This window comes from Otolemur garnettii, unplaced genomic scaffold (assembly GCF_000181295.1).
Source record: "Otolemur garnettii isolate 467f Iridium unplaced genomic scaffold, OtoGar3 scaffold00073, whole genome shotgun sequence".
NCBI lineage: Eukaryota > Metazoa > Chordata > Mammalia > Primates > Galagidae > Otolemur > Otolemur garnettii.
This window is the reverse complement of record NW_003852468.1, coordinates 4,905,574-4,930,515: the sequence shown is the minus strand read 5'-3', so window position 1 is coordinate 4,930,515 and position 24,942 is coordinate 4,905,574. Positions and strand designations below refer to the sequence as shown.

The following is a 24,942-nucleotide window of genomic DNA, read 5'->3' as shown; positions in this document are numbered from 1 at the left end:
TGTACCCCTACACTGTGCCCCTCACTCAGGAGGTGTGCTGTGTACCCCTACACTGTGACCCCCACCCAGGAGTGGGTCTACCCCCACACTGGGCCAGTTAGGCGGGAGCACACCAGTCCTCCTCCCTCCTCTCCTCTCCTTTTCCAGCCTTCTCCCTCCCCCGCCCTTGGATTTAATCATGTTTTTCTCTCATGTGAATGTGTATTAGCTTGGCTACTGGTTTCATAGTAGTATTGTGTACATCGAATACTGGCCTTTCCATTCTTGTGATATTTACTAACTTAAATGTTCTCCAACTCCATCAGGTTAGTGCCAAAGATGTAAAATCTCCATCTTTTTTATGGCGTTCAGGGTTTGTCAGTGTTCAGAGAGCCCTATGAGAAAGAAACCAAACCAAAAACCAACCTAATTAGCATTAACACAGACCTCTTTTCTTTCAATAAATTTTACTTTAATATAGAGGGAAAAAAAACTAAAAATAACTCTTCCTTGAACTCAAACTGAAGTACTCTTATTGCTTCTTTTCTGAAAGTTTAGGAGAAAAATATAACTAGTTCAGACTTTCTGTAATGAGGGAGGACATGGCCTAGTGCTTATTTTTTGAACTGCATTTTAAAAATTGGATAGTATAACAATAAGAAGTGAGCCACATCTTATGGACACCTGCCACAACTAAAACCCCCCAAATAAAAACTCTAATAGTTTAAAATAAGTCAAACATCCACTCTACACTGATAAAAGCTTCACAAAGTTCAACTGAAGAAGTCCAGAGATAAAACTGAATTGTGCAGATTTTCAAAGACGTCACCAGTCAGGGAACACGAACAGAGGCCACCTATTTATACTCTCAGCCAGCCCACTGAGGAAGGTGCCCCCAAAGCCTTTGCCTTTGTTTTGTGCCATCCTGAAGACTTGAACATTATATATTTTTTAGATAGTTTAACTTTGGGGTTTTTTTTGAGACAGAGCCTCAAGCTGTCATCCTGGGTAAAGTGCCATTGGCGTCATAGCAACCTCCAACTCCTGGGCTTAAGTGATTCTCTTGCCTCAGCCTCCCAAGTAGCTGGAATACAGGTGCCCTCTACAATGCCCAGCTATTTTTTTGTTGCAGTTTGGTCGGGGCTGGGTTTGAACCTGCCACCCTCGGTATATGGGGCCAGCGCCCTACCCACTGAGCCATAGGCGCCATCCCAGTTTAACATTTTTAATGCAAGTATATAGTCTACCGTGTGGTAAGACTTTGGCACTCGTCACATAGGGTCTCACCCATTCTAACACTTGCCTGTCCCCAAGAAGAGCTTTCTGCTTTAGAAATTTCATATGAGGGTGGCACCTATAGCTCAAGAGGCTAATGCGCCAGCCACATATACCAGAGCTGGTGGATTCGAAACCAGCCGGGGCTGCCAAACAATGACAACTATAACCTAAAAATAGCCAGGCGTTGTGGTAGGTGCCTGTAGTCCTAGCTCCTTGGGAGGCTGAGGCAAGAGACTCACTCAAGCCCAGGAGTTGGAGGTTGCTGTGAGCTGTGATGCCACAGCACTCTACCCAGGGCTATCGTTTGAGGCTCTGTCTCAAGAAAAAAAAAAAAAAAGAACTTTCATATAAATTAAATGTGTATCACATATTAATATGAAGGCAGGAAGCACAGGATGCAAAATCTACATTACCTCTCTGTGTATTTAGAAATTACTGTTTTCTTCAAGGTATATGCAGAAAGTTCAGTGCGTCCTGCTTAATATCGGGAGTACCGGTTAGCATCATCAGAACCTTGGCAAGACCTTAATATTTCAAAATTGGTAATGATTATCTCTAGGGACACGGATCCGTGTCACGGATCTATGACAAATGTATTATCGTGAGGGAAAACAGCTTTGGCCAGCTGTCTTTAAAAAATGCCCCAATCACAGCCTCTCAAAGTAGAAAGACTAAAACTGCATACCATCTATTATAGCACGACTCCCATCCCTGTCCTCTGAAATTGCCCTTAGTTTCATTTGTTAGAAGGGGATTTTTAAAAAGAAGGCTTAAGGAGCACTTTACAGCAGCATTCAGCTTTTCTGTGAAATATTCAGCATCTTGATATTAGGTACAAGTCTTTTTTTAGTACGTGAGGCTGTGGCTTCCACTGGAGGAAGAAAACAACCCACTCAAAACTATTCTAGAAGTTGTCTTTTGACGGAATAACAGGTATTTGAGTTAAAAATAGGAGGGACAGTTTGTTGCTGCATGGTCTTTTCAAAATTTAAATCGCTTTTTTTGTTTCCCTTCTACATAAAAACCTTGGTCCCCCCTCCTGAGTGGGGATGGGCAGAGGCCCTGCCCCTCAGGCTTTTCAGCAGCTGGTCTCTAGCCACGGCAAGGTTTTTGTAAATGTGTGTCAGTGAGGACCTCCCCCCAAAGCCCTTTATAGATAATCTCACAACGTATCTTCTGTCCTTTCCCGTACGTGAGATCTGAATAGGAAAATAAACTGGTTTTGCCAAGACGAGAGGCCATGTCTGCATCTGAGCCACCCTCCCACTGGCTACTGTGACAAGGAGACTGAGCTGGGGAGGCACTTGAGCTGGAACTGAGAGCAGCAGCGCTCTGACCTTGCAATTCCTTCTGCAGTTTGCCAATCGGGAGCCTTTTTATCCTGTTTCCAGACAGAGTTTTCACTTTCTTTGGTTTCAGTGTGGTCCTTAGACTGGGTTCTGCCCTTGCGTCTACCACAGGATTCTGGTTTGGTTTGGATTTTTGTTTTTGTATCCAGCTGGCAACTTCTTGTATCTTTTCACAAGCAGGACACAGACATTGCAGATGTCTCCTGAATGAGTGTCATGCACCCCAAAACAGCTCTGACAGTCCTTTCTATAGTGTTTACTTTTAGTGAACTGAGAACTGGAGGACTTAGCCCTGCCACAACAGCAGCCCTCTCTAATTCCATGTATCTTTGGCTTGTTGAAAACCAAGCATCTTTTTTTTCTGAGCGAGTCTTCCAAAAGCAGCTGTTCCCTGTGCAATGGCGTTCCCAAGGTGCGGAGTACATGCCAGGCCAACACCCCGCCCCCCACCCCAGAGCTCCCTGCCTCTCCCCTGCCCCAGCTAGCTTGACTTAGCATGTCTACTCATGGGAATCTGCCCTATAGAAATAATAATACCTGAATGTATGATTGTATCCGCACAGATGTATAATAAATTATTGTTTCTGATGAGGGAATGATTGAATATATTACACAAGTCAAGGAATATTCTGTAGCCATTACAAAGAATGAATTGGAGATGCATCGGGTGACTCCTGGGATTACTGTGAATAATTAGTAAGACAAAGCCAAGTGAAGAAAAGTGGGTCTAAAATTATCCCATGTTTAAGGAAAAGGAATGCCACCTTTGCCCTTACATGTGACCTAACACACATGAGCATAGGGGAAGATGTGGCAGGATCCAGACCAAGTTGCCTTTGTGGGTTTTGGGGACTGGACAGTCACGTGGTAGGAGGTGGGTGGGAGAAAATGTGTAAGAATCCAGGCAGGAAAAGGAGGGAAGGAAATCCAGGAAGTCCAGGAAGGAAAAGGTTACATTGAAATGAAAACAATATGTATAATGTAATCACCTCTGTGCATGACTGCAAAAGTATATATGTGTGTGAGTAGGTGTCAGAAGAAAAATGTTAAGTTATGTATATATATCTTAAATATTTTTGTTAATCTAAAACAAAAAAATTATATTTCTTCTCCAAGATTTTGGCAGAGAGCAAAGTCTTTTCATTGGAGGTCTGCTCCATTCTATCCTTTCAGAGAAAAATCACACTCTTAATGCATTGTCTACAGTTTCTAATTTCAGTTTCTATGAAGTGGAGAGCTTAAAAATACTTGCAAAGCAACTTGAGCCCAGGAACCTTTTGGATGCTGTGCTTTTCCCTCTAATCTCTTCAGTTGTCTTGCCTGCCTCCCCATTCAATAATCTAATTTTAGCATCTTTCCTTTACTAAGTCTTTCCAAAATTGTCAACTTGGTTCTCATAAAAACAGTAATAAGTCTTTCTCTTCTCCATTCACATTTTGCTAGTTTATACCACACTGCTTAAAGTACAGCTGGCCTAAAAAGAGAACAGAGTCTTGGGAACAAACACATCGTATCCTAGGGGATCCCCATGCCAACTGGGGGAGATATATATATATGTATCATACAGGGCAGGCAGTGCTGAGACACGGCCCCATCTAATTCACAGAGTTGTTCTGGGACCCAAATGAGATATATATCTATCTCATACTATATATTTCAGTATTTGCCACCCTGACAGGACATCAGGGTTATTTTCCTACACCTGCAACAATGGGATATGGTGGGGACACCATCCTTACAACAAGCGGCAAAGCTCCTGGGAGAGTCCACTCTTTGGAAGCAGGCAGAGGAAGTCTGGGGCCCCTTTCAACACGGAAATCACTTAAGGAAGTCACTTACTCTTGCTGAACTTCAGTTGTGTCACCTGAGGAATGGGGAATAACAGCAGGAAAACTCATCTAGCTTTGGCAGTTGTGAGGATTACACAGAGGGTGTGGGACTACAGATTTTATCTTTGTGGGTATATTCAGTCCATTAAGATCTGAAAACAACCCGATGTTCTGTGGTTTCCATGACTCAACTGATTTCTGACTCTGAGTTCTCGTTTCTCTTGTTGGTGAAAACTGTAACCCTACCTCTTCCTGGGGAACCCCTTGCCTTGGGTCATGGGCTATGATTTCATGTTGTGAAGGGACTCGGGTGCTTTCCCCAAGTCATTCATTTGTGTGGGTTAGGCCTGCATGCCCTTTGCTCTGTCTATTTGTCCTGTGATTCCCTTGGGCCCAGAACATGTTTGAAGCACAATTCTGCCCCCAGCTTGGGGCACAGAGTGAGGAGACAAAGGAGCACTGGACAATGAGAAGGAGGAGGGCTTGTGAGGCACTGGAGAGAGACACCCGTGGAAAGGCATGGGATTTTTTCTTTGAAGTTTAATACTATAAGGGAAAATAAAAACATACCCATGAGCTGACAAGACAATCAGGCTTCCTCACTGCTCTGGAAGGTGGGAGGCGTGCTCTTACCTCAGGGCCTGGGGGCAGGGGTCTGTCCCAGGGATCCTGTCGTTCACACCCTCAGAGCCCCCCTAGAGGTACCTTCAGTGGGTCTTCTGTGACCCTTACTACCCTCCTCACTTCCTTCCCTATTTTATTCTTCCCTATAGGCCTTAGCCCTAGTTTCCTGACTTACCCTGCTTAATGTCTATCTCTAACCACTAGAAGGCAAGCCCCAGGATAGCAGGTTTTCACTTGTATGGCCCAAGCGTCCAGAACAGTGCTTGGCACATAGCAGGCATTCAACAACCATGGACTGGAAGGACGGGTAAGAGACTGCATCGTTGAATGAGTTGATTGTTTTATTTTCTTCCTTTCCTAGGATACCTGCTCTATCATGAAATTCTCTACAGGGCTGGGACTAGGTGAGGAGAGTCAGACACTCTCCTTGGGCTGGAGATGTGAGGCGGCATCAAACACCTCAGTGATCAGGATCACTAACATCTTGATGCAACATTTTAAAAAATTAATAAAACTAGTGCGAAAGGCTCGGCGCCTATGGCTCAAGTGGCTAAGGCACCAGCCACATACACCTAAGGTGGTGGGTTCAAATCCCCAGCCCGGGCCCGCCAAACAATGATGGCTGCAACCAAAAAAAAAAAAAAAAAAAAAATGGCCGGGCGTTGTGGCGGGCGTCTGTAGTCCCAGCTACTTGGGAGGCTGAGGCAGGAGACTCGCTTGAGCCCAGGAGTTGGAGGTTGCTGTGAGCTGTGATGCCATGGCACTGTACCCAGGGGGACAGCTTGAGACTCTGTCTCAAAAAAAAAAAAACTAGTGCGAAAAATAGTGTGGTGAACAAACTATCAAATTTTTAAATTAAGTCATAATCCAACAGAGGTTACAAGTGTGCTAAGGTTAATTAAAAATTATTTAAGATCATCATTTGGCCAAGAGAAATTCTCAAACATGGCAGGGTTCTCAATTAAAAACAAGATGAGCAAAGAAGTGGGTTTTTTGTTTCTTTGTTTGTTTGTTTTTTGAGACAGAATCTCATTCTGCTTCCCCAGGCTAGAGTGTTGTGGCCTCAGCCTAGTTAACAGCAACCTCAAACTCCTGGGTTGAAGTGATCCTCCTGCCTCAGGCTCCCAAGTAGCTAGGACTATAGGCATTTGCCACAATGCAGCTAATTTTTCTATTTTTAGTAGAGACAGGGCCTCACTCTTGCTCAGGCTGATCTTGAACTCCTGAGCTCAAGTGATCCTTCCACCTCAGCCTCACAGAGTGCTAAGACTAGAATCTAAACTACCTTGCCCAGCCAAGAATTAGATTTTGAATTCTTATTGAATTTTCTTCCATAAAAGCTCAGAAGGTTATCTTTTAATAAAGTCTGTGGCTTTTTTGGTATAAATGAAAGATTTTAACTTGAAATAAAGTTTTAATATACCTACTTTTAAATTTTTAAACTTTTTATGCTACCTTAATTTTTTGGAAAAAGTTAACCATTAAGAAAATATACCAAGATCTGTACGTAGGGGCATACATTTTGTCTTTTGCTCCAGGCCCCACATGGTCAGCAGGGCAATTCTTCTCAGCAGACGTGCTGATGATGTGGTTTCATGTCCTTTCCCGCAGGCCTCTGTAATGCTCACAGCCCGGGTCACTCCCATCTAAAGGAGTGAGAGGCGAGGGGATTTCAGGCGGCTGGTGAGGGAGACCGCCTTGAATGGTGTGCTTTCCATTCACCCCCAAGTCGGGCCATGGGGGCCTACTCCAATGAGCACTAATTTTTCTTTTGCACGGAAGGATCTTGAAAAAGACATCTTGAAAGAGAAAAAGAGAGAGATTAAGATCAAGAAGAGGAAGAACTTGGGGAGGAAAGAAGGATTCTTCCTCACTCCTCAAGCATTAGACACAGCCGGGGCAACCTCCACATTTGCTCCCTCTGTTCTCACTCCTGACCTCGGCCACCATGCCCATGCTGAGCCTGAGGAACTGGTGCCTCCCAGGACAGCCAACACCACAAGCCCTCACCAGGTGCCAGCCGCAGGGCCACCCTTCTTCAGGCCATGGGCGTCACGCAGCATGGAGACCAACGTCTTGGGCTGCCGCCTCTGGTCCTTCCCTTGAACTGATGATGAGACCGTGGTCCCATCACCCTCCCTCTCTTGGCCCAAGTCTTCTCATCCATCTAATGAGTCCTCTGAGGACACCTCCAGCCTTAAGAGTCTAGAAAGCAGAGTTTGTCACAGTGCTTGGTGCTTCTGCTACTTCCTCAGTGTAAGTGTCAAAACCAAACGATCTCTTTTCTTTTTTAATTAGAGACAGGGTCTCACTCTTGCTCAAGCCAGTCTTGAACTCCTGAGCTCAAGCAGTCCTCCCATCTTAGCCTCCCAGAGTGCCAGGATTACAATTATGAGCCACCGCACCCTGCCAGCAAACAACATCTTTAGGAAATACCTAAAATTAAGGCTAAACTCTTTCCTGTAGCAAACACAAGCTCAGAGACTTTCAGACAGCTTCTGACTATACACAGAAGATGACCCCCACACATGCCTCTTCTCCCAGAATAACTTGGTGGTTAAGAGGCCTCTGCCTCTGGGGCCACACTGCCTGGCTCTGCTACTATAACTGACAGCCTGAGGGCAGCTCCCTGTCTATTACCTCATTTATAAAACAAAGATAACAACACAGCACCTCCCTCTCTGTCAAAGAGGGCTGCTAGCACAGAGTTGCTGGGAGAAGCACCGGGGGCTGTGGAGATGAGGCCACTGGTGGAGGGTGGACTGCTGACAGGGGAAAAGGGCCCATTGGCTATGCCGCTTGCCAGCTTTTCAGGGAGGACAGGCCTTGGGGAGCAGGGCGGGAAACACAGAGCCGTGAGGGAATGTGGGTGTAAGGAAGACAGACAGCTGGGGACAGAGCACGGCTGGGGGTGATGGGCTGAGAAACACAGGGAGACAATCCTTCTCAAGATTCTAAGTCAAACTCAGGTTTCAGACCCTTCGTAGACTCACTGGCTGGTTAGATTATTTTGATTTGCTTGGACTTGCTTTGTGCCCTGGTAACCATCAGCACCTAGTAGGCTGGGGAAGTGTGGGCAGAGTCCTAAAGAGACTAATAGTTAACTACAGAGCCTTTCAGCCTCAGGCCTGGTTAAAGAAATGAACAGGAAAGACTGGGTCAGGAAGGGAACCCCATCTTTCTCAGGAGTGGGGAGCCCTTCTTCTCTAATTCCTAAGTTATTTTATTCTAATAAGAGTTTTACTGAGGTACAATTCACATACTGTACAGTACACCCATTTAAAATGCACAGTTGAGGGTGGCACCTGTAGCTCAGTGTGTAGGGCGCTGGCCACATACACTGAGGTTGGCGGTTTGAACATGGCCCGGGCCAGCTAAAACAACAATGACAACTGTAACAAAAAAAATAGCTGGGTGTTGTGGCGGGTACCTACTTGGGAGGCTGAGGCAAGAGAATCGCTTAAGCCCAAGAGTTTGAGGTTGCTGTGAGCTGTGACACCACAGCACTCTCTACCCAGGGCAACAGCTTGAGACTCTGTCTCAAAAAAAAAAAAAAAAAAGGAAAGAAAGAAACTCTCACTAAAATGCACAGTGAAAGGTTTTGAGTACATTCAGAGTTGGGCACCATCAGTACTATCAATTGGAGAACATTTTCATGAGCCCAAAAAGAAACCTTGGACTCGTTAGCCATCACTCCCTTCCCCTGCCCACAACATCCCTCCCTGCCCTAGACAGCACCAGTCACCTTCTGTCTTTAGGGCTTTGTCTATTCACATTTTGTATAAGTTACAAAATGGCCTTTTATATCTATAGGTCCCACATCTGTGTGTTCAACCAATTGCACATTGAAAATATTTGGGAAAAAATAATAAAAATAGCAATACAATGAAAAAAGTACAAATTTAAAAATACAGTATAAGCCAGGCATGGTGGTGCACACCTGTCATCCCAGTTACTCAGGGGCCTAAGGTGGAAGGATTGCTTGAGCCTGGGAGTTCAAGGCTGCAGTGAGCTATGAACGCTCCTGTGATAGCCACTGCACTCCAGCCAGGGCAACACGGCAAGACCACATGTCTAAAAAAAGATTTTTTTTTAATATGGTATGAAAACTATTTACATAGCATTCACATGTTATTAGATGTTGTAAGCAATGTAGAGATGATGTATGTAGGAGGATAGATTGGTATCTATCCTACCATTCCTGGTAGAAGGTAACCCATGCAAGTATACCATTTTCTATAAGGGACTTTATATAAGATTTCAGCATCCTGAGGGGATCCTAGAAGCAACACTTGTGACTCCTGAGGACACCCGTCTAGTATGTGCTCTCTTTTGATTGGCTTCCTTCACTGGGCATAATGTTTTCCAGGCTCACTCATGTAACAAGTATCAGAAACGCATTCCTTTCTGCAGCTGAATCACATCCCATTGTATGGATATACCATGTTTTATTTATCCATCTACAAGCCAATGAGTATTTGAATCATTCCCATTATCTGGCTGTTATGGATAAAGTTGCTCTGAACAGTCAAGGGTGAGTTTCTGTGCAGACTTAGGTTTCATTCCTCTTAGGTATATGCCTAGGAGTGCAATTGCTGGCCCTCTGGTTATGGTTCATCCATTCATTGCCATACATACTTCATTTCAGAATTTGCATGCTCACCTAAAGTGCTCATAGGGCTGCTTGCCCTGGAAGACTACGGGCTTTCTTCAGCTTGCATTGCTCCTGTGGAAGCTGGCACCTACAGGCACTAAGTGAACATGTGCCCGGGCTGATGCTGCAGATTACAGAGGCTGCTCCCAGGAGGGGCAAGGAGAGGCTCCCACCACGGGCAGAGGGCAGTGCGGGCACCAGCAGCCAGTGTGTGGGTGTGGTGGGGACATGAGGGTGCTGTCTGCTGGATGCTATTTTTCCTAGAGAGATGGGAAACAAAGTGACCAGTTGAGAGTAAGGGCACAGGATTGGAGGTCTAAGAAGGGAAAAGGTAAGGACATGGTGACAGGGCGGTGCAGTGAGGACCTGTGAGAAATACCATGAATCCATCCAAGGTTTGAGTGAAACTCATCAGCCTGAGGGCGGCCTTTTCTCCAAGCACGTTCAGCAGTTTGGGTGCAGGGGAGGAGCTGGTAGATGTAACTATAACCATGGCTGGGATTTGGCCAAATGAGAATGACAAAATAAGAGGGGACGAGTGAAGGCCCAGGAGTAACATGATGATGAACCACGGGAATGTAACCAGACGAGAAGGAGAATGCACACCCAAGGGGCGCAGGTCTGGGGAACAGGAGGGGAAATCACTGGCCTGTGGGTTCTGGGAGGTCAAAGACTTGTTGGAATTGGAGCCCTTGAGGGAGTGATGTGGAAGGCAGGAAGTGGGGTTACACCTGAGACTGCAGTGGGAAGGTCAGGAGCATGTCTGGGGGGGCCAGCTAGGAAGGAAGAAGACAAGACCATGCCAGGGTGACCAGGGGGCGGCCAGCTGGGAAGGTCAGAAGCATGACGAGGGGGCGGCCAGCTGGGAAGGGAAGATGACAAGACCACGCCAGGGCATTAGACTTAAAGATTTCAAAACCATTCAAATTCTGAAAGAAGTAGCGTCAGAGCCAGTAATGCTGAAATCACCAAAGAATGAGGAACAAGAATGATAACCAGAATAAGGGATGTTGGGTGGTGATGGTCGGCTGGCATGAACATCAGAACTGAGGAAAGAATAGTTCGGAATCAAGGAACCAGGAGGACATCTGCCTTCCCCCTGGGCCCCCCATATAAGGGTACAGGAAAGAAAACAGCTACCTCTCGAGAGGGCTGTAGCAGGCAGCTTGGGGGAGAGCCAGGTTCAATTAGAACAGAAAGGTGACTAAGACTTGTACAAGAGGACCCTGTGAATGCTGCACTGAAGGGTGAGGTCACACACAGAGCTACCAGGGGCGTCTTGGGCATCCCACAGGGACTAGAATACAGGGTGTGATGAGATTAGTCTGAGACAGACTCAGATAGGGAGCCACGCCCCAGGCCCTGGAGAGATGTGGGTCTTCTCAGCAGTACACAAGATTCCAGGACCCCTTTCTCATTCTTGATGAGGCCGTGGGGAGCCCCCACAGAGAAGGCTGTCTTAGGGAGAACCCACATCGCCCTGGGACCCCTTCTTGGACTGCAGAACACACATGTTCCCGACTCTCGTGTGATGGGAAACCTGGGACTGAGGAGCAGCTCGGGAGTTTGTGTGTTGACTCTGGTTCACATGCTGGCTGCTGGTGGCCCCAGGAGTTATCTGCCTCCTCACGCTGGCCGCCATTCTGTATGTGTGTGTGACTTCACGGTTCTCCAAGTGTGTCTGCTGTTAACCTCCAATGTGACAGCTAATTGACACAACACACTAAGTGGGTTAAGCAATTGCGGGGGTGGGGGTGGGGGAGTCTCCCTGCTCCGCCCGCATTGGGCCCCTGCCTGGTGGAAGGGAAGACCCACGGACCCGGTAAGGGAGCGGACTTTGTCCGTCTTCTCCCTCACTACGTGACCGATGCCGCAAAAGAGAAATGGAATAGAGATTCTAAAAAGGTATACAACTTTTATTTGTCTATCTTAACAGGAAAAAACAGCAACTGCACTTACATTATGTACATATTTACATTTATTAACAAAAGTTTCTTTATTTTAGCAAAAAAAATTCATGAACTAAGTAGCCCATAACCTAGATGCAGGCACCAAGTAGAAACTAATGCTGGTTAGTTGACAGTTATTCTAAAACATAGCTGCTTGGTGAAGGTTTCTTCAACGTTTTCCCACCAAGGGACAAAATACTTTCAGAAGGCTTTTTCAAGTTTTAAAAATAATTTCATTTGTATCCCTTTAGCTTCATCTGGTACCAACCACTGGGAGCTATACAAAAATTTTCATGTTTGTAATTTGTAAAATGTAATCAATCTGGGTTAATTTGAGCCAAAAAGGGAAGCCACAGACCTGCTCAGCCAGGCTCCTCCAAACTGAGGTCCATGTCTTGGCCTTGCACCTTCCCCATGCTCTGTGTATTTCCACAGAGCCCACAGATCAGACCCGCCCTCGTTCCCCAAACATTTGTATTCCATTAGTAAAGAGAATGCATGAGGAATTAGTGCTGTCGTCACAGGGGTAAGGCAAAGGGAAGCACCTTAGAAATTTTCCTAACAGGAACCCCATAAGCTGTGAAACAGGTGCTGTGAATTTCCCAGAAGGGGATAGAGAAAGTGGGCATTGCTCCTCAAACGAGCTGGGGCACGCACGGGACTCCTGGGAGTGGCATCTGCTGTGGCTGTGCCCCCCTCTCAGCTCCCTGCTTGCCTAGGACTCTCCTTACACACACCCACAGCCAGTGTCAGCTACTGCCAAGGAATTTAGCCTGCTTCTCCAGCTTGGTTTTCTGGGGTAACCTGAGCCCTGTTCCACCTGGCAACTGAGGACACAAAAACCTCCTCAGTTGCCAGGTGGAACCTCCCTCAGCAGAGCCCAGGTCTGCACCAGTCACTTGGCCCCTCCTGTCTCTCTGACGTGTAGCCTGCCCTGGGGCTCACCGAGTGCTCCCCCACTCTCCCCCAGGCTGCTCCTCCACCTCTCCCTACCACCAGCTGGCACCTGGCTTTTCTTTCCTGGTGAGGTCAGATGCTCAGGACGTCAATACTGGCCTGAGGATGATGCTCCCCAGTCTGTAACTTTGGTCCCAGCCCTGAAACTTGCACCTCCAATTCTGTGCCAGGATGTCACTGACCAAAGCAATATGCCAGTGCCAAACTCAACCTGCCACAGCACAAATTCATCAGTCTTCCCAGGAAGATCCCTACCTGACCTGTGCTTCCTAGTGCTGTCATCTGGGCACCAAGGCTCAAAAGTCCTGTTGCTTTCATTTTCTTTCTTGCGTAATAATAATAATCATGATAAGAATAGCTAACCTGGAACACTATACTGAGCCAGTCACTATTCTAAGCATTTTACTTAAGTTAACATATTTCTGCACATTGCCATTTCTATGTCATTATTATCTATATTATCATTGTTATGTCTATCTTATTGTTATTTTCCACAGATGACAGCCCAGGCACACAGAGTTTAAGTGACTTGTCTGAGGCCTGCGAGAGATGGGGCTGGCATTTGAACCCAAGGACTTTGCCACCAGAGCCTGAACTCTGGAAGCTCTGTTAACAGGACAGAAGTCTCAGAGTGCAGCTTCTCTCAAACCTGCTCCTGTGTCTGCATTCTGCCCCTGCCACTCTGACTCAGGCCCACTCCTCTGCTTGGCTCTATTCTTTCATTAACCCACTAAGGAGTGTCCCCAGCTCCAGTCGCCTGTCTATTACTTGGTCCTATGCTGTGCCAGCAGTGCTCTTACTAAAGCCTGGCTCTGCCACAAAAAATCCTCTGTGGTTCTGCTCAAGAATGACTCAACTTCCTGGCAAGCCTCCGTGAATGTCTCAGCCTGGCCCAGCCCCAGCCTCCGCTCAACCCCAACACTCGCTGCTCTCTCTCCTGCCCTCTGCAGCCCTGGGTCCTATCCCCCTCCCTCATATCCCTCAATGCCCAGCTCAGGGGATCTGCCAGGAGGGGTCTTTTGGATCATCCTTATGGCAACTGACCAAACTGACATTGCTGCTAGTAACTGTGCTTGTGTCCCACCTTTTGTTTGTGACTACAGGCCCAGTTCTGACTCTGGCTCCTGAAGGGAATCTGATCTCAATCTAACTTTTCCCAGGACAGGAGACTGAGGGAGTACATCACAGTGGTTAATGGTATAACCCTTGGACTCCAAAGACCTGGACTTGAATCTCAGCTCTACCACTGACTAGCAGGGTGACCCTGATATCTTATTCTATTTCTCTGAGCCCCACACACATTTTCTCTAAGCAAGGGATGATTAATGCTGTTCCCCCTGCAAGGCTCTTGGGTTCCATAAGGTGATATTTGCACAATGCATGGAACACTAGTTGTACTTAATAAGCTGCGGTTAGAACATCTGCAGATGCCACTTCTTACTGCTGCACAAGGCAACCAGTGAATGAGTGTAACCTGGCTCCCCAGGTAGTGAGTGCTCAACAAGAGGGCTGCTCTTGTCCCAGCACAATGCACCATCCACAGCCTACCTATCTGGTTTTGTCTGTCTCTCTACCATGTTTCAAAAAATCTAAAATGAAGAAATTTTCATCTAAATTAAAAAACTGAAAACAAAAGCTGCAATCTTAAGGCTATTGACCACCTGTTAGAGATCTGAATTTGGAAAACTCAACCAAAGCTGGGATTTCCACCATCCTAAATGCATTCATCAAATTAGCTACAGAATTAGTCCAAAGAATTGTTTCAAAATTGGTCAGAATACGATAGAAAAACAAACAAAAAAACTGTGGACAAAACAGTTAATTTTATAAATAATTGTTCAGGAGGCTAAAGGTGAAGGGAAGGTTAAAAAGGTTTGGACTAGTGCTGCTACATAGAAAGACAATGCATGCCACATACGCAGCCTCAAAGTTCTAGTAACCACATCACAAAGTAAAATGAAAAAGGTGAATTTTCATAATATAATTTATGGACTCAAATCATCAAAAAAGTATCATTCTAACATTTAATCAATAAACTTTTAAGATAGTTCATATTCTTTTCTCATACAGAGTCTTAGACATTTGCTGTGTATTCTATACTCATGGCACACTGTAATTTGGATTCCTGTATTTCAAGAATTTTTTTTTTGCAGCTTTTGGCTAGGGCTGGGTTTGAACCCATCACCTCTAGTATATGGGGCTGGCACCCTAGTCCTTGAGCCACAGGTGCTGCCCAGGATGCCTGTATTTCAAATAGTCTGTAGTCTATGGCTACATGGCTGCCATTTTGGACACTGAGATGGTGTCCCCACACACTCATGCATCAGCCCTCGCCTAGAACTAGTCAAAGGGTTGACTAAAGCTTATAATGTTGTTTGTCAACTATGACCAGGCAGCTGGAGCTGTTGGCATTCACTCTCTGCCCTTCTGAAGGCCTCACCATTTCCCACTAAATGGCTTTAAGGTTAAGATGCACTCTGAATTGTTTTAAAAGAACAATAGCCTTTGTTTTAGGTTACCCAGGGCCAACTTCCATTTGTTTGGAAGTTCTGTGGGACCTCAGTGTCACCTCCCTTTAGTTCAGGCATCCTGGTGATAGATCACAATATTGAGTGGAAAATGACTTTCATTTTGGGGGACCAACCTGTTAAGGAGATGATTGACTATAATACTGTTACTTTGGGATTAAAAATACCTTTTAACTGTATTTGTGTTTATCTGAAAATATTGATTAAGGGGGTACAAGTGTTTTTGTTACATGGACATTTTGTATAATGCTTAAATCAGGGCTTTTGGTGTGCCCATGACCAGAACAGTGTCCACTGTACCCTACAGTAAGTTTCTGTGGCACACTCACCCTCCACCTTCCCCTCTTCTTGGTTTCTGATGTCCTTTATATCACTTCGTGTCCATGTGTACCTATCTCTTAGCCCCTAAGTATTGGTGAGAACATATGGTGTTTAGATTTTCATTCCTGAGATACTTCACTTAGGATAATGGTCTCCAGTTCCATCCAAGTTGTTACGGATGACATTATTTCACTCCTTTTCATGGATGAGTAGTACTCCATGCTGTATGGGCGTGTATATATACACATATATACACTACATTTTCTCTATCCATTCATGAATTGAAGGGCACTTAGGTTGATTTCACATCTTTGCAGTTTTGAATTGTGCTGAAGTAAACATTTGAGATCAGGTGTCTTTTTGGTAAAATGATTTTTCTTTAGGTAGATACCCAGAAATGAGATTGCTGGATAGGATGATAAGTCTATATTTATTTTCTTTTTTGAGAATCTCCATATTTTTTCTATAGAAGTTATACTAATCTGCAGTCCCACCAACAGCGTATAAGCATTCTTTTCTCTCTGCATTCACGCCAGCATCTGTTGTTTTTTGACTTTTTAATAATGGCCCTTCTCATAAGGGTTGGGTTGCTCTTAATTTGAATTTTCCTGATAATTATTGATATCAAACATTTTTTTCAGATGTTTGTTGGCCATTTGTCTATTTTCTTTCAAAAAGCTTCTGTTCATGCCTTTTGCTCACTTTTTAATGAAGTTTTTCTTTTTTTCTTATAGATTTGTTTAAGTTCTTTGTAGACTGTGGATACTATGGATTTGTTAGATGTGTCGTTGGTGAATATTTTCTCCCAATCTGTAGGTTGTCTATTCACTCTGCTAAGCAGAAGTTTTTTTATTTAAATAAGTCCCATTTATTTATTTTTGTTGTTGCTACCTTTGCTTTTGGGGTCTTAGACATAAATCCTTTGTCTAGGCCAATGCCTTAGAGTTTTTCCTATATTTTCATCTACAAGTTTCATGGTTTCATGCCTTACATTTTAAGTTTTTAATCCATCTTGATTAAAGATGGATTGATTTTGGTATATGGCAAGAGATAGGAGTCCTGTCTCATTCTTCTGAATGTGGCTGTCCAATTTTCCCAGCACCATTTGTTGGAGAGGGCTTCCTTTCCCCAGCGTATGTTGTCTTCTTTGTTGAAGATCAGTTGGTTATAGGGAGATGGTTTTATTCCTGGGTTCTCTATCCGGTTCCATTGGTTTATGTCTCTACTTTTATATCAGTACCATGGTGTTTTGGTTACTACAGACTTGTAGTATAATTTAAAGACAGGTAATGTGATGCCTCCAGATTTGTTCATTTTCCTTAATACTGCTTTGGTTATTCAGGCTTTTTCGGGTTCCTAGTGAAATTTAAGATTATTCCTTTTAGATCTGTGAAACATGATGCTGGTATAGGGGATTGCGTTGAATCTGTAAATCACTCTGGGCAATAAGGACATTTTAAAAATGTTGATTCTACCAATCCACGAGCAGGGGACATTTTCCCATTTGTTTGTGTCATCTGCGATTTCTTTCAACAGAGTCACTTTAAAAAAAACACACACACACATTTGAGCTCTAAAAATAGTTTACACTTTGAGTATAATATCTCAAAACTTTGAGTAATACCTCAAAACATTCTTCAGCCGAATGTTGTAACACTGTTTAGATAAGGGTCAACTAGCTGGTAATCTATGACTTAGAGCCCTTCATGGTATTTCCAACCCAAAATATAAAAATGGTATCCTCAGGAAATTAGATTCTAGCACCAAGTATTCCAAAGTAGTCTATGGCAGCATTAACCAAGAGAACTTTCTACAGTCATAAAATTATTCCATATCCAGACTGTCGAATATGATAGCCACCAGCTAGACATTGCTACTGAGCACTTGGAACCGAAATCTAGTTTACAAACTTTATTCAAGACACAAGTGTGAAGTACCATGGATCTCAGATGCTATGACCTCATAGAAAGTTTCCTCCTCAGCATTCCCCAGGAGAGTAACAAATTAGCCTAGCAAATTTACTTTTTGTCAAGAATGATAAGGAAATTGCTGAGGTATCAAGAATATCTGCTCTTCAAATTTATAGCCTGGTCCATGTCCTTTGGTACTTGAGGGGAGGGAGTTCCTTGCCATCAGGAAGGCATAGGCTGGGAACAGGTCACCAGTTCTCCAAGTTGTATGGCTGGCCCAGAATCTCTGGGGGGCCAAGAAAGACTCCAGAAATAGTGCTAGCATACCTGTTACCCACTTCAAAGTCACTCAACTCAACAAAAAACCCCTTTCCTACCTGGGAGCCCCACCTACGTTATAAGACATAGAAATTGTAAAGGTGGCAGCTAAGAAATATAACAATATGTAGAAATGTACCACCCATAAAAGGCAGCTATGGAACAGGCCTTGAAAGAATTAGGCTGTGCTCCCAGGCCTGTGAAGTTCTCTGTGGCCCAAGGATTCCACTTAAGATAATGCAGAAACTTAGGAGAAACCTGGTATACTCAGCAACCCCAAACAACATGTAAAACAAAAACGTTTCTCCTTCTTTTCAAATGTCTAAAATTTCAGACTTTGTTTTTATTTTCAAACTATATTCTTGCCTTTGAAAAACCAATTGAAGCTTGAAAACTAATTGAAAAATCTAATTTAAAAAAAGCATACATACCTTTAAAAACAACACAGCACTTACTGCAATCACTAGTACTACTGATGCTGTAATTAGATACCTGTGCCTTGGATGACCTGTAAAAAAAAAAAAAGGTAAAGAAATTAAACTAGCTGAAATGATCAAAATGAAGATACATTGGGCTTGGCAACTGTAGCACAGTGGTTACAGCACCAGCCACATACACTGAAGTTGGCCAGTTCAAACTCGGCCCAGGCCAGTTGAACAACAATGACAACTGCAACAAAAAATAGTAGGACATTGTGGTGAGCATCTGTAGTTCCAGCTACTTGGGAGGCTGAGGCAAGAGAATCACTTAAGTCCAAGAGTTGGAGATCGCTGTGAGCTGTGATGCCACTGTACTCTACTGAGGGCGACATAGTGAGATTGTCTCAAAAAAAAAAAAAAAAAAAAGAAGAAGATACAGCTGATCTCTCTTATTTGCAGATTCCTACTTGCAATTTGACTTCTTCCTAAAATTTATTTGTGATCCCCAAATCAAGACTCATAGCAGTCATTCTCAGGCAGCACAACAGCAAAAATTTTGGGTCACCTAACACGCACATTCCCAGCTGAGATGGATCAAGGCTACCTTCTTGTTTCAACTCTTACATTCTGAACAAGTGTCCTATTTGTTGTCTATTTTTTGCTGTGATTTTGCATTTTTATCCTTTTTGTAGGTGATTTCACTGTTTAAAATGGCCGCAAGCTGGCAGGGCACAGTGGCTCATGCCTATAATCCTAGGACTCTGGGAGGCTGACGCAAGTGGATAGCTTGAGCTCACAAGTTCAAGGCCAGCCTGAGCAAAAGCAAGACCCCTCCTCTACTAAAAATAGTAAAACTGAGGCAAGAGGATTGCTTGAACCCAAGAGTTGGAGGTTGCTATGAGCTATGACACCACAGCACTCTACATAGGGTGTCAGCTTGAGACTCTGACTCATAATAAAGCAAATAGAATAGAATAGAATAGAATGGCCACAAGCATAGTGAAGTACTGACTAGTATTCTTAAGTACAAGAAGGCTGTCGTGTGCCTTACGGAGAAAATGTATGTATTATGAAACATGGGTTTCACTTAGGCCTGAGTTAGAGCCCTGTGGCTGAGAGTTCAAAGTTAATGAATCAGCAGTACCTATTAAGTGATCTTTAAACAGAAACACATATAAAACAAGGTTACAAACGGAACATTAACAAAAATGTTTTGATCACTGGCTCACAGGAACCTAGCCCTTATCTCCCCTAAGAATAATGGTTCAGTACTTGGTATTTCAGTATTCAAGATGTCTTTACAGGACATAACTACTGTGACTGACAAGAATCAACTCTTTCCAAATGAACTTATGTGCATATGGTTGACACATACTAGGCCCTGTGTTATTTATTAGAAGAAGCAAACGTTCCATGAGAAGATTTGTTTCTGATGGTTCTTCACTGGGCCAGTGGCAGCATAACACGGCATCATGTGCTTCATAGGGCAATTCAGCAGCTGTACATAACAAGCCTTAGGAATATTTAGTCTCAAGAAGCTGGGCATTGGCCGGGCACAGTGGCTCACACCTGTAATCCCAGCACCGTGGGAGGTTGAGTGGATTGCTTGAGCTCAGGAGTTCGAGCTTTGTCTGAGCCAGAGTGAGACCCTGACTCATGAAAAAAATTGAAAAACCCAGCCAGGCACTGCGGCAAGTGCTATAATCCCAGCGGCTTCAGAGGTTTAGACAGCAGGATGCCCACAGCCTGAGTCTGAGGTTGCAGTGAGCTACAATGCCATTGCACTCTCTGCTTAGGGCATAGGGTAGAACTCTGTCTCAACAACAACAACAACCAAAAAAAAAAAAAAAAAAAAAAAAACAAGGAAAAGAAAAAAAGAAGCTGGGCATTGTGGTAAGTGATGTGCCTACAGTCTCACTAAATCATTAAAAAGTTGGGCAGTGCCTTAAGCTTCACTGCCTCAGTTTCCTCATAGGGTACCCATAAATGGGACATACAAACATACTATTTCTTAGGGCCGTTGCACTTAAGAAACAGTTGTTATATAATGCCATTATCCCATTGAGTAGAGGTTCTTGGTATCATTATTAATATCTCTTAATTTTATTTCCGAGGTGTTATCCTGGGGAAATTATCAATGATGTGACCTTCCCCAACTTACTTATAATACCAGAAAAGCTGAAAAATAAACCCTGAGTGTCTTCAAAAAACTACTGTGGTATGTTCATGAGGTGGTCTCTACCCAGCTGTTGAAAATCCAAAGGAATATTTCAGGATATGTGAAAACGTTCACCATGCATTGCTAAGGGACAGGGGAGGAGCCCCTCACAGAAAGTATGAGGTGCACATGGGAGGGGAGGGGAGAGCAGAGAGAGAGAAGTGAGTGAAGAATGAGACTCAGGAGACAGATGCATGTTCTTCCCTTTCATTGGGAGCTCATGAGAGTTGGAACAAACAGGCGGTCACATTACCAACCTCTGTGATGTGAGAGGACTCTGACTGGAAAGTGCCCGCTGCCCCTCCACCCCGAAATCCAGTCTCACCTCTTACCTAACAGAATTTGATGTTAAGCTGGGCATGATACCATCACCCTAAAGATTAATTTTTCTGCCTTTTTTGAAGCTAGGTTTGAGAGGTGACTAAGTTTGGGGGCAGTGAGTGAAGAAGGGTTATAGAATATTTCTCACAAATCTCCAAAAGAGGAGAAGGCGTACTATTCTCTACTTTTTGCATCCTGGTGCCCAAAAGACAACATGCTGGCCAATCTTGATCAGCCATAGCCTGGGGAAGGCAGCAGGTGTTAGGTCTCTGATAACTTCATAAAGTAGCAATATGCCCAGGGCTGCCTATCTCCATTTTTTTTTTTTTGCATAAAAGAAGTAATCTTCATTTCTAAGCCCTGCTATGGTTTCTTCTTCAATTTTATGCCCATGAATTAATTCTAATCGATACAATCCCTTCCAAAAAGCTCTCTTCCATGGGATGCTGCCAGATGCCGCACTCTGAGACAGCAGATCTCGAAGGTGAGAATGAGGATAGCACACATTTGATTCTCTGTGCTTCTCCTTGACCTGTCCACTGCTTTGACTGCTGATTGCTCCCTCTTCACCTGTCCTCTCAGGTAACGTATCTCAGAGTTCTCTTTCTACCTCCCTGGAGACCTTTTTGCCTCCTTGCTGGATCTTCTTCCTCGTAACAGCATCTAAATGCTGGAGTCCCTCCCAGGACACCTCCCTGACACCTGCTCCAAGCGATCTTATCTAGCCCATGGCTTTTCCTGCCTACTATACCCCTTATGCCCAGATTTATGTCTCCAGCCTGACTGCTCACTAGAGACCTAGACTCGGGACTCTACGTGCCTTCCTTGATATCTACATTTGAAACCTAACAGGATCCTAAACTTAACATGTCAAAAAACAAACTTATTTTGTCCAAATACCTGTGTTCCCCAGCCTTCTCCGTTTCAGTAAATGGTGACATGATTCATTCACTTGTTCAGGCCAGAAATTTAGGTGTCTCTTGAGTACTATTAGACAACTTTCTCCCCAACACAAACAATTAGGAAAATATCTGGGCTCTATTTCCAAAATGTATCCTGAACTGAACAACTTCCACCAGCACCCATGGCTACCACTCCAATCCAAGACATCATGTTTTCTTTTTTTTTTTTTGAAATGGAGCCTCAAGCTATCCCCCTGGGTAGAGTGCCATGGCATCATGCTCACAGCAACCTCCAACTCCTGGGCTCAAGTGAGTCTCCTGCCTCAGCCTCCCAAGTAGCTGGGACTACAGGCGCCCGCCACAACGCCCGGCAATTTTTTGGTTGCAGCCATCATTGTTGTTTGGCGGGCCCGGGCTGAGGATTCAAACCTGCCACCTTAGGTGTATGTGGCTGGCGCCTTAGCCGCTTGAGCCACAGGCACCGAGCCGACATCATGTTTTCTTTCTTGGAGTTTCCAAAGGAGGTGCATGCACCCCAAGGAGTACAGATGATGGTCAATTAGATGCAACAAATTAGAACCTAATTATAGTTATTATTTATATCATTCTTCAATTTTTTCCCTATTTTATGTTTTAAAATAGTATAAATTACAGTCAGTATTCTTTGGGTACTGGCTCCAGGATCCCAATGGGATCAAAGTTCACAAATACTCAAGTACCTCAATCGGCCCTGTGGAACCCATGGATATAAAAAGTTGGCCCTCCACCTGTGCAGGTTTTGTGACTGGGAATACTGTATTTTCAGTCTGCACTTGGCTGTGATGCAGAACCTCCCAATGGGAGGCTAACTGTATTTACAGAAAATTCTGCATATAAGTGGACCCGTGCAGTTCAAACTCGTATTGTTAAAGGGTCAACTATGTATCATTCAGTAGTATATACTATGGAGGAAGTGTCTGTGGATCCTCAGTGTCCAATTTTCTTTGGTCATATAAAGCCTGCGTTGTACCTGGGGATGTGGCCAGATAGCTAAATACTACACTCCCTAGCTAGGTGTGGCCACAAACTCAATTTGGCCAAGGGGGTGTGCCTGCAAGTGACACGTGCCTCACTGTGTTAACGCCCACAGGGGAGAACGGTGCTCCACCCTCTCCCTCTCTCTCCCCACCTGCTATGAAGCAAGTAGAGATGTGAACCCCTGTCTGACTCCAGGCAGCACAATTTCTAAGCCATAAATACTTCAGAATACATTTCTAAAAGACAAGGATCATTTGTAAAATATAACCATGCCATTATCATACCCATAAAATTATCGTGTTTAATATACACATATGAAGCCAGTGTTTAAATTTCTCTCTTTTAAAACTGTCCTTAAAAATCAAGATTAAGGGTGGCACTTGTGGCTCAAAGGAGTAGGGCACCGGCCCTATATGCCGGAGGTGGTGGGTTCAAACCCACAACCAAACCCTGGCCAAAAACTGCAAAAAAAAAAAAAATCAAGATTAAGTGCTAATTTAAATAATTGCTATTTTTTCATAAATTTCTATTAATCAATATGTTTCTTAAGTCTCTTTAATCTATAATTTTAATAAAATTTTAGGTAATTTTAATAAAATTTATTGGAACAGGCCTTTATAAATTTTAGTTTATTTCCCCTAATAAAATATGAGATGGATAAGATAGGATAATTAATCCTGTCTTTAATTTTCATTGTCTCAAAAACTCTTCTTTAGCTTATTAAGTTTTAACTAGTTAATAACCTCCTCCCTTTCTGGGCTATGGTGATGGCAAGCCGGTAGATCTCATGACTAAAATCCACAGATTACAAAGAGTCCCCAGCAGACAAAAAGTTGCAAGAAACATGTAGACCAATACCTGCATATATCAACAAGATATGATTTTCACTAGCTGTGAATAAGTTAAAAATTATTTTTTATTCACTAGCTGTGAATGAGTAAATGATATGATTTTCACTGGCTGTGAATAAAAAAATTTTTTTAAATTTGATTTTGGGACATATGAAGTAAGTATCAAAACTGTATCATGAGAAAAACTCTGCAATTCAAAGGTCTAAATTTTAACTCTCTCTCCATTACTTAAGGGACCCCAGGAAAGTCACATGCCACCTGGTTGGACCCGACTCTGCATTGTAAAAAGATAAAGAACAACAGTGTTTGGCTGGTCTGAAATGGGAGTGGTGAGGCACCACAGAGGCAGCTGTCTGGGTGGGTCTGTGGCAGGCTAGTCGGTGTGAGTCACTGTGCTTCATCAGTGCAGCGTTAGAAGCTTACAGGAGAAACCAAAACCTACGAAATGAAGATCTGGTATAAAACCGTTACGCCTTCATGGGTCTGCCACCGCTGTGATGCATGTGGTTCCACAGAAAAGTATTCAAAAATCATAATGAGAAAAAAACACTAATTAAAAAGGGGAGTTGTTTTCAAAGTAATAACACATACTTCATATATTCAATGAAAGGAATATTCTGACGATGATCTTTTATCAGAGCACGCACAGACAAGGCATCTTACTTGGCTATCTTCCATTGTAATGACAAAGGAAGAATAGAAACCTGAAAATCGCCTCAAATATTCCATATAATTCTATTGGGGTGGGTCTTACTCAGAAATTATTTCTTTCAAGTATTTTGTCTCTTGGAACACTTAAAGCTTTTCAGATTTCAGCTTGCTCTGTACATGGTCACCTTCTTTCTCCTAGTTGGTCATATCCAGCACCCAGCACACTGGTTTTGGTTTTTGCCATTCCCACTATAAGGCAACTATCTGCTATTACAACAAATTGCATTTCCGTATTGTACGCTTTGGGTATTATGCAACACTCAGAAGACTTAATAAAAGGGGCAGTGCCTGTGGTTCAGTGAGTAGGGCACCAGCCCCATATACAGAGGGTGGTGGGTTCAAACCTGGCCCCCAGCCACACTACAACAAAAAATAGCCGGGCGTTGTGGCAGGCACCTGTAGTCCTAGCTGCCTGGGAGGCTGAGAAAAGAGAATCACCTAAGCCTAAGAGCTGGAGGTTGCTGTGAGCTGTGACACCACAGCACTCTACCAAGGGCAATAAAGTGAGACTCTTGTCTCTAAAAAGGAAAAAAAAAGCCAAAAAAGAATTAATAAAGGAATATTTGTTTCAAGCATAACTAGTGTAACTTTGTAGCTAGTTTAAAAAACTTGTTGCACTTGTGTGACTTGTGCACACAGTGCTACTTGAGTGACACCTCTGTGGGTCTGGTTTCTTCTCTGTCTTCAGTGACCAAATCCATCAGTTAAAAAACTGGAACTTATTTTGCATTTTTTCTGGAAAAATAAACTTGTTTTCTCAAGAAGTTACTCTGCTTTGGAAGTGATATTATTATTTTTTTTTTTTTT

At 43.7% G+C, this 24,942-nt stretch overlaps 1 protein-coding gene across 2 annotated transcripts in view; it reads right to left on the bottom strand.

Annotated features, from left to right (window-relative positions):
- Window positions 1–16,980: 16,980 nt before the first annotated feature.
- CD58 (CD58 molecule) overlaps window positions 16,981–24,942 on the bottom strand; it is a 45,916-nt gene continuing 37,954 nt past the window's right edge. The window contains exons 4-5 of one of the 2 annotated variants that reach the window (XM_023515512.1): window positions 18,128–18,204; window positions 16,981–17,009 (exon numbers count right to left, since the gene is read on the bottom strand). In XM_023515512.1, the coding sequence (XP_023371280.1) occupies window positions 17,007–17,009; window positions 18,128–18,204 (80 nt within the window). In that variant the 3' untranslated portion in view covers window positions 16,981–17,006. Of the gene's footprint in view, window positions 17,010–17,640; window positions 18,205–24,942 lie in introns of those variants that run through there. The other variant, XM_023515511.1, reaches the window with a different exon arrangement.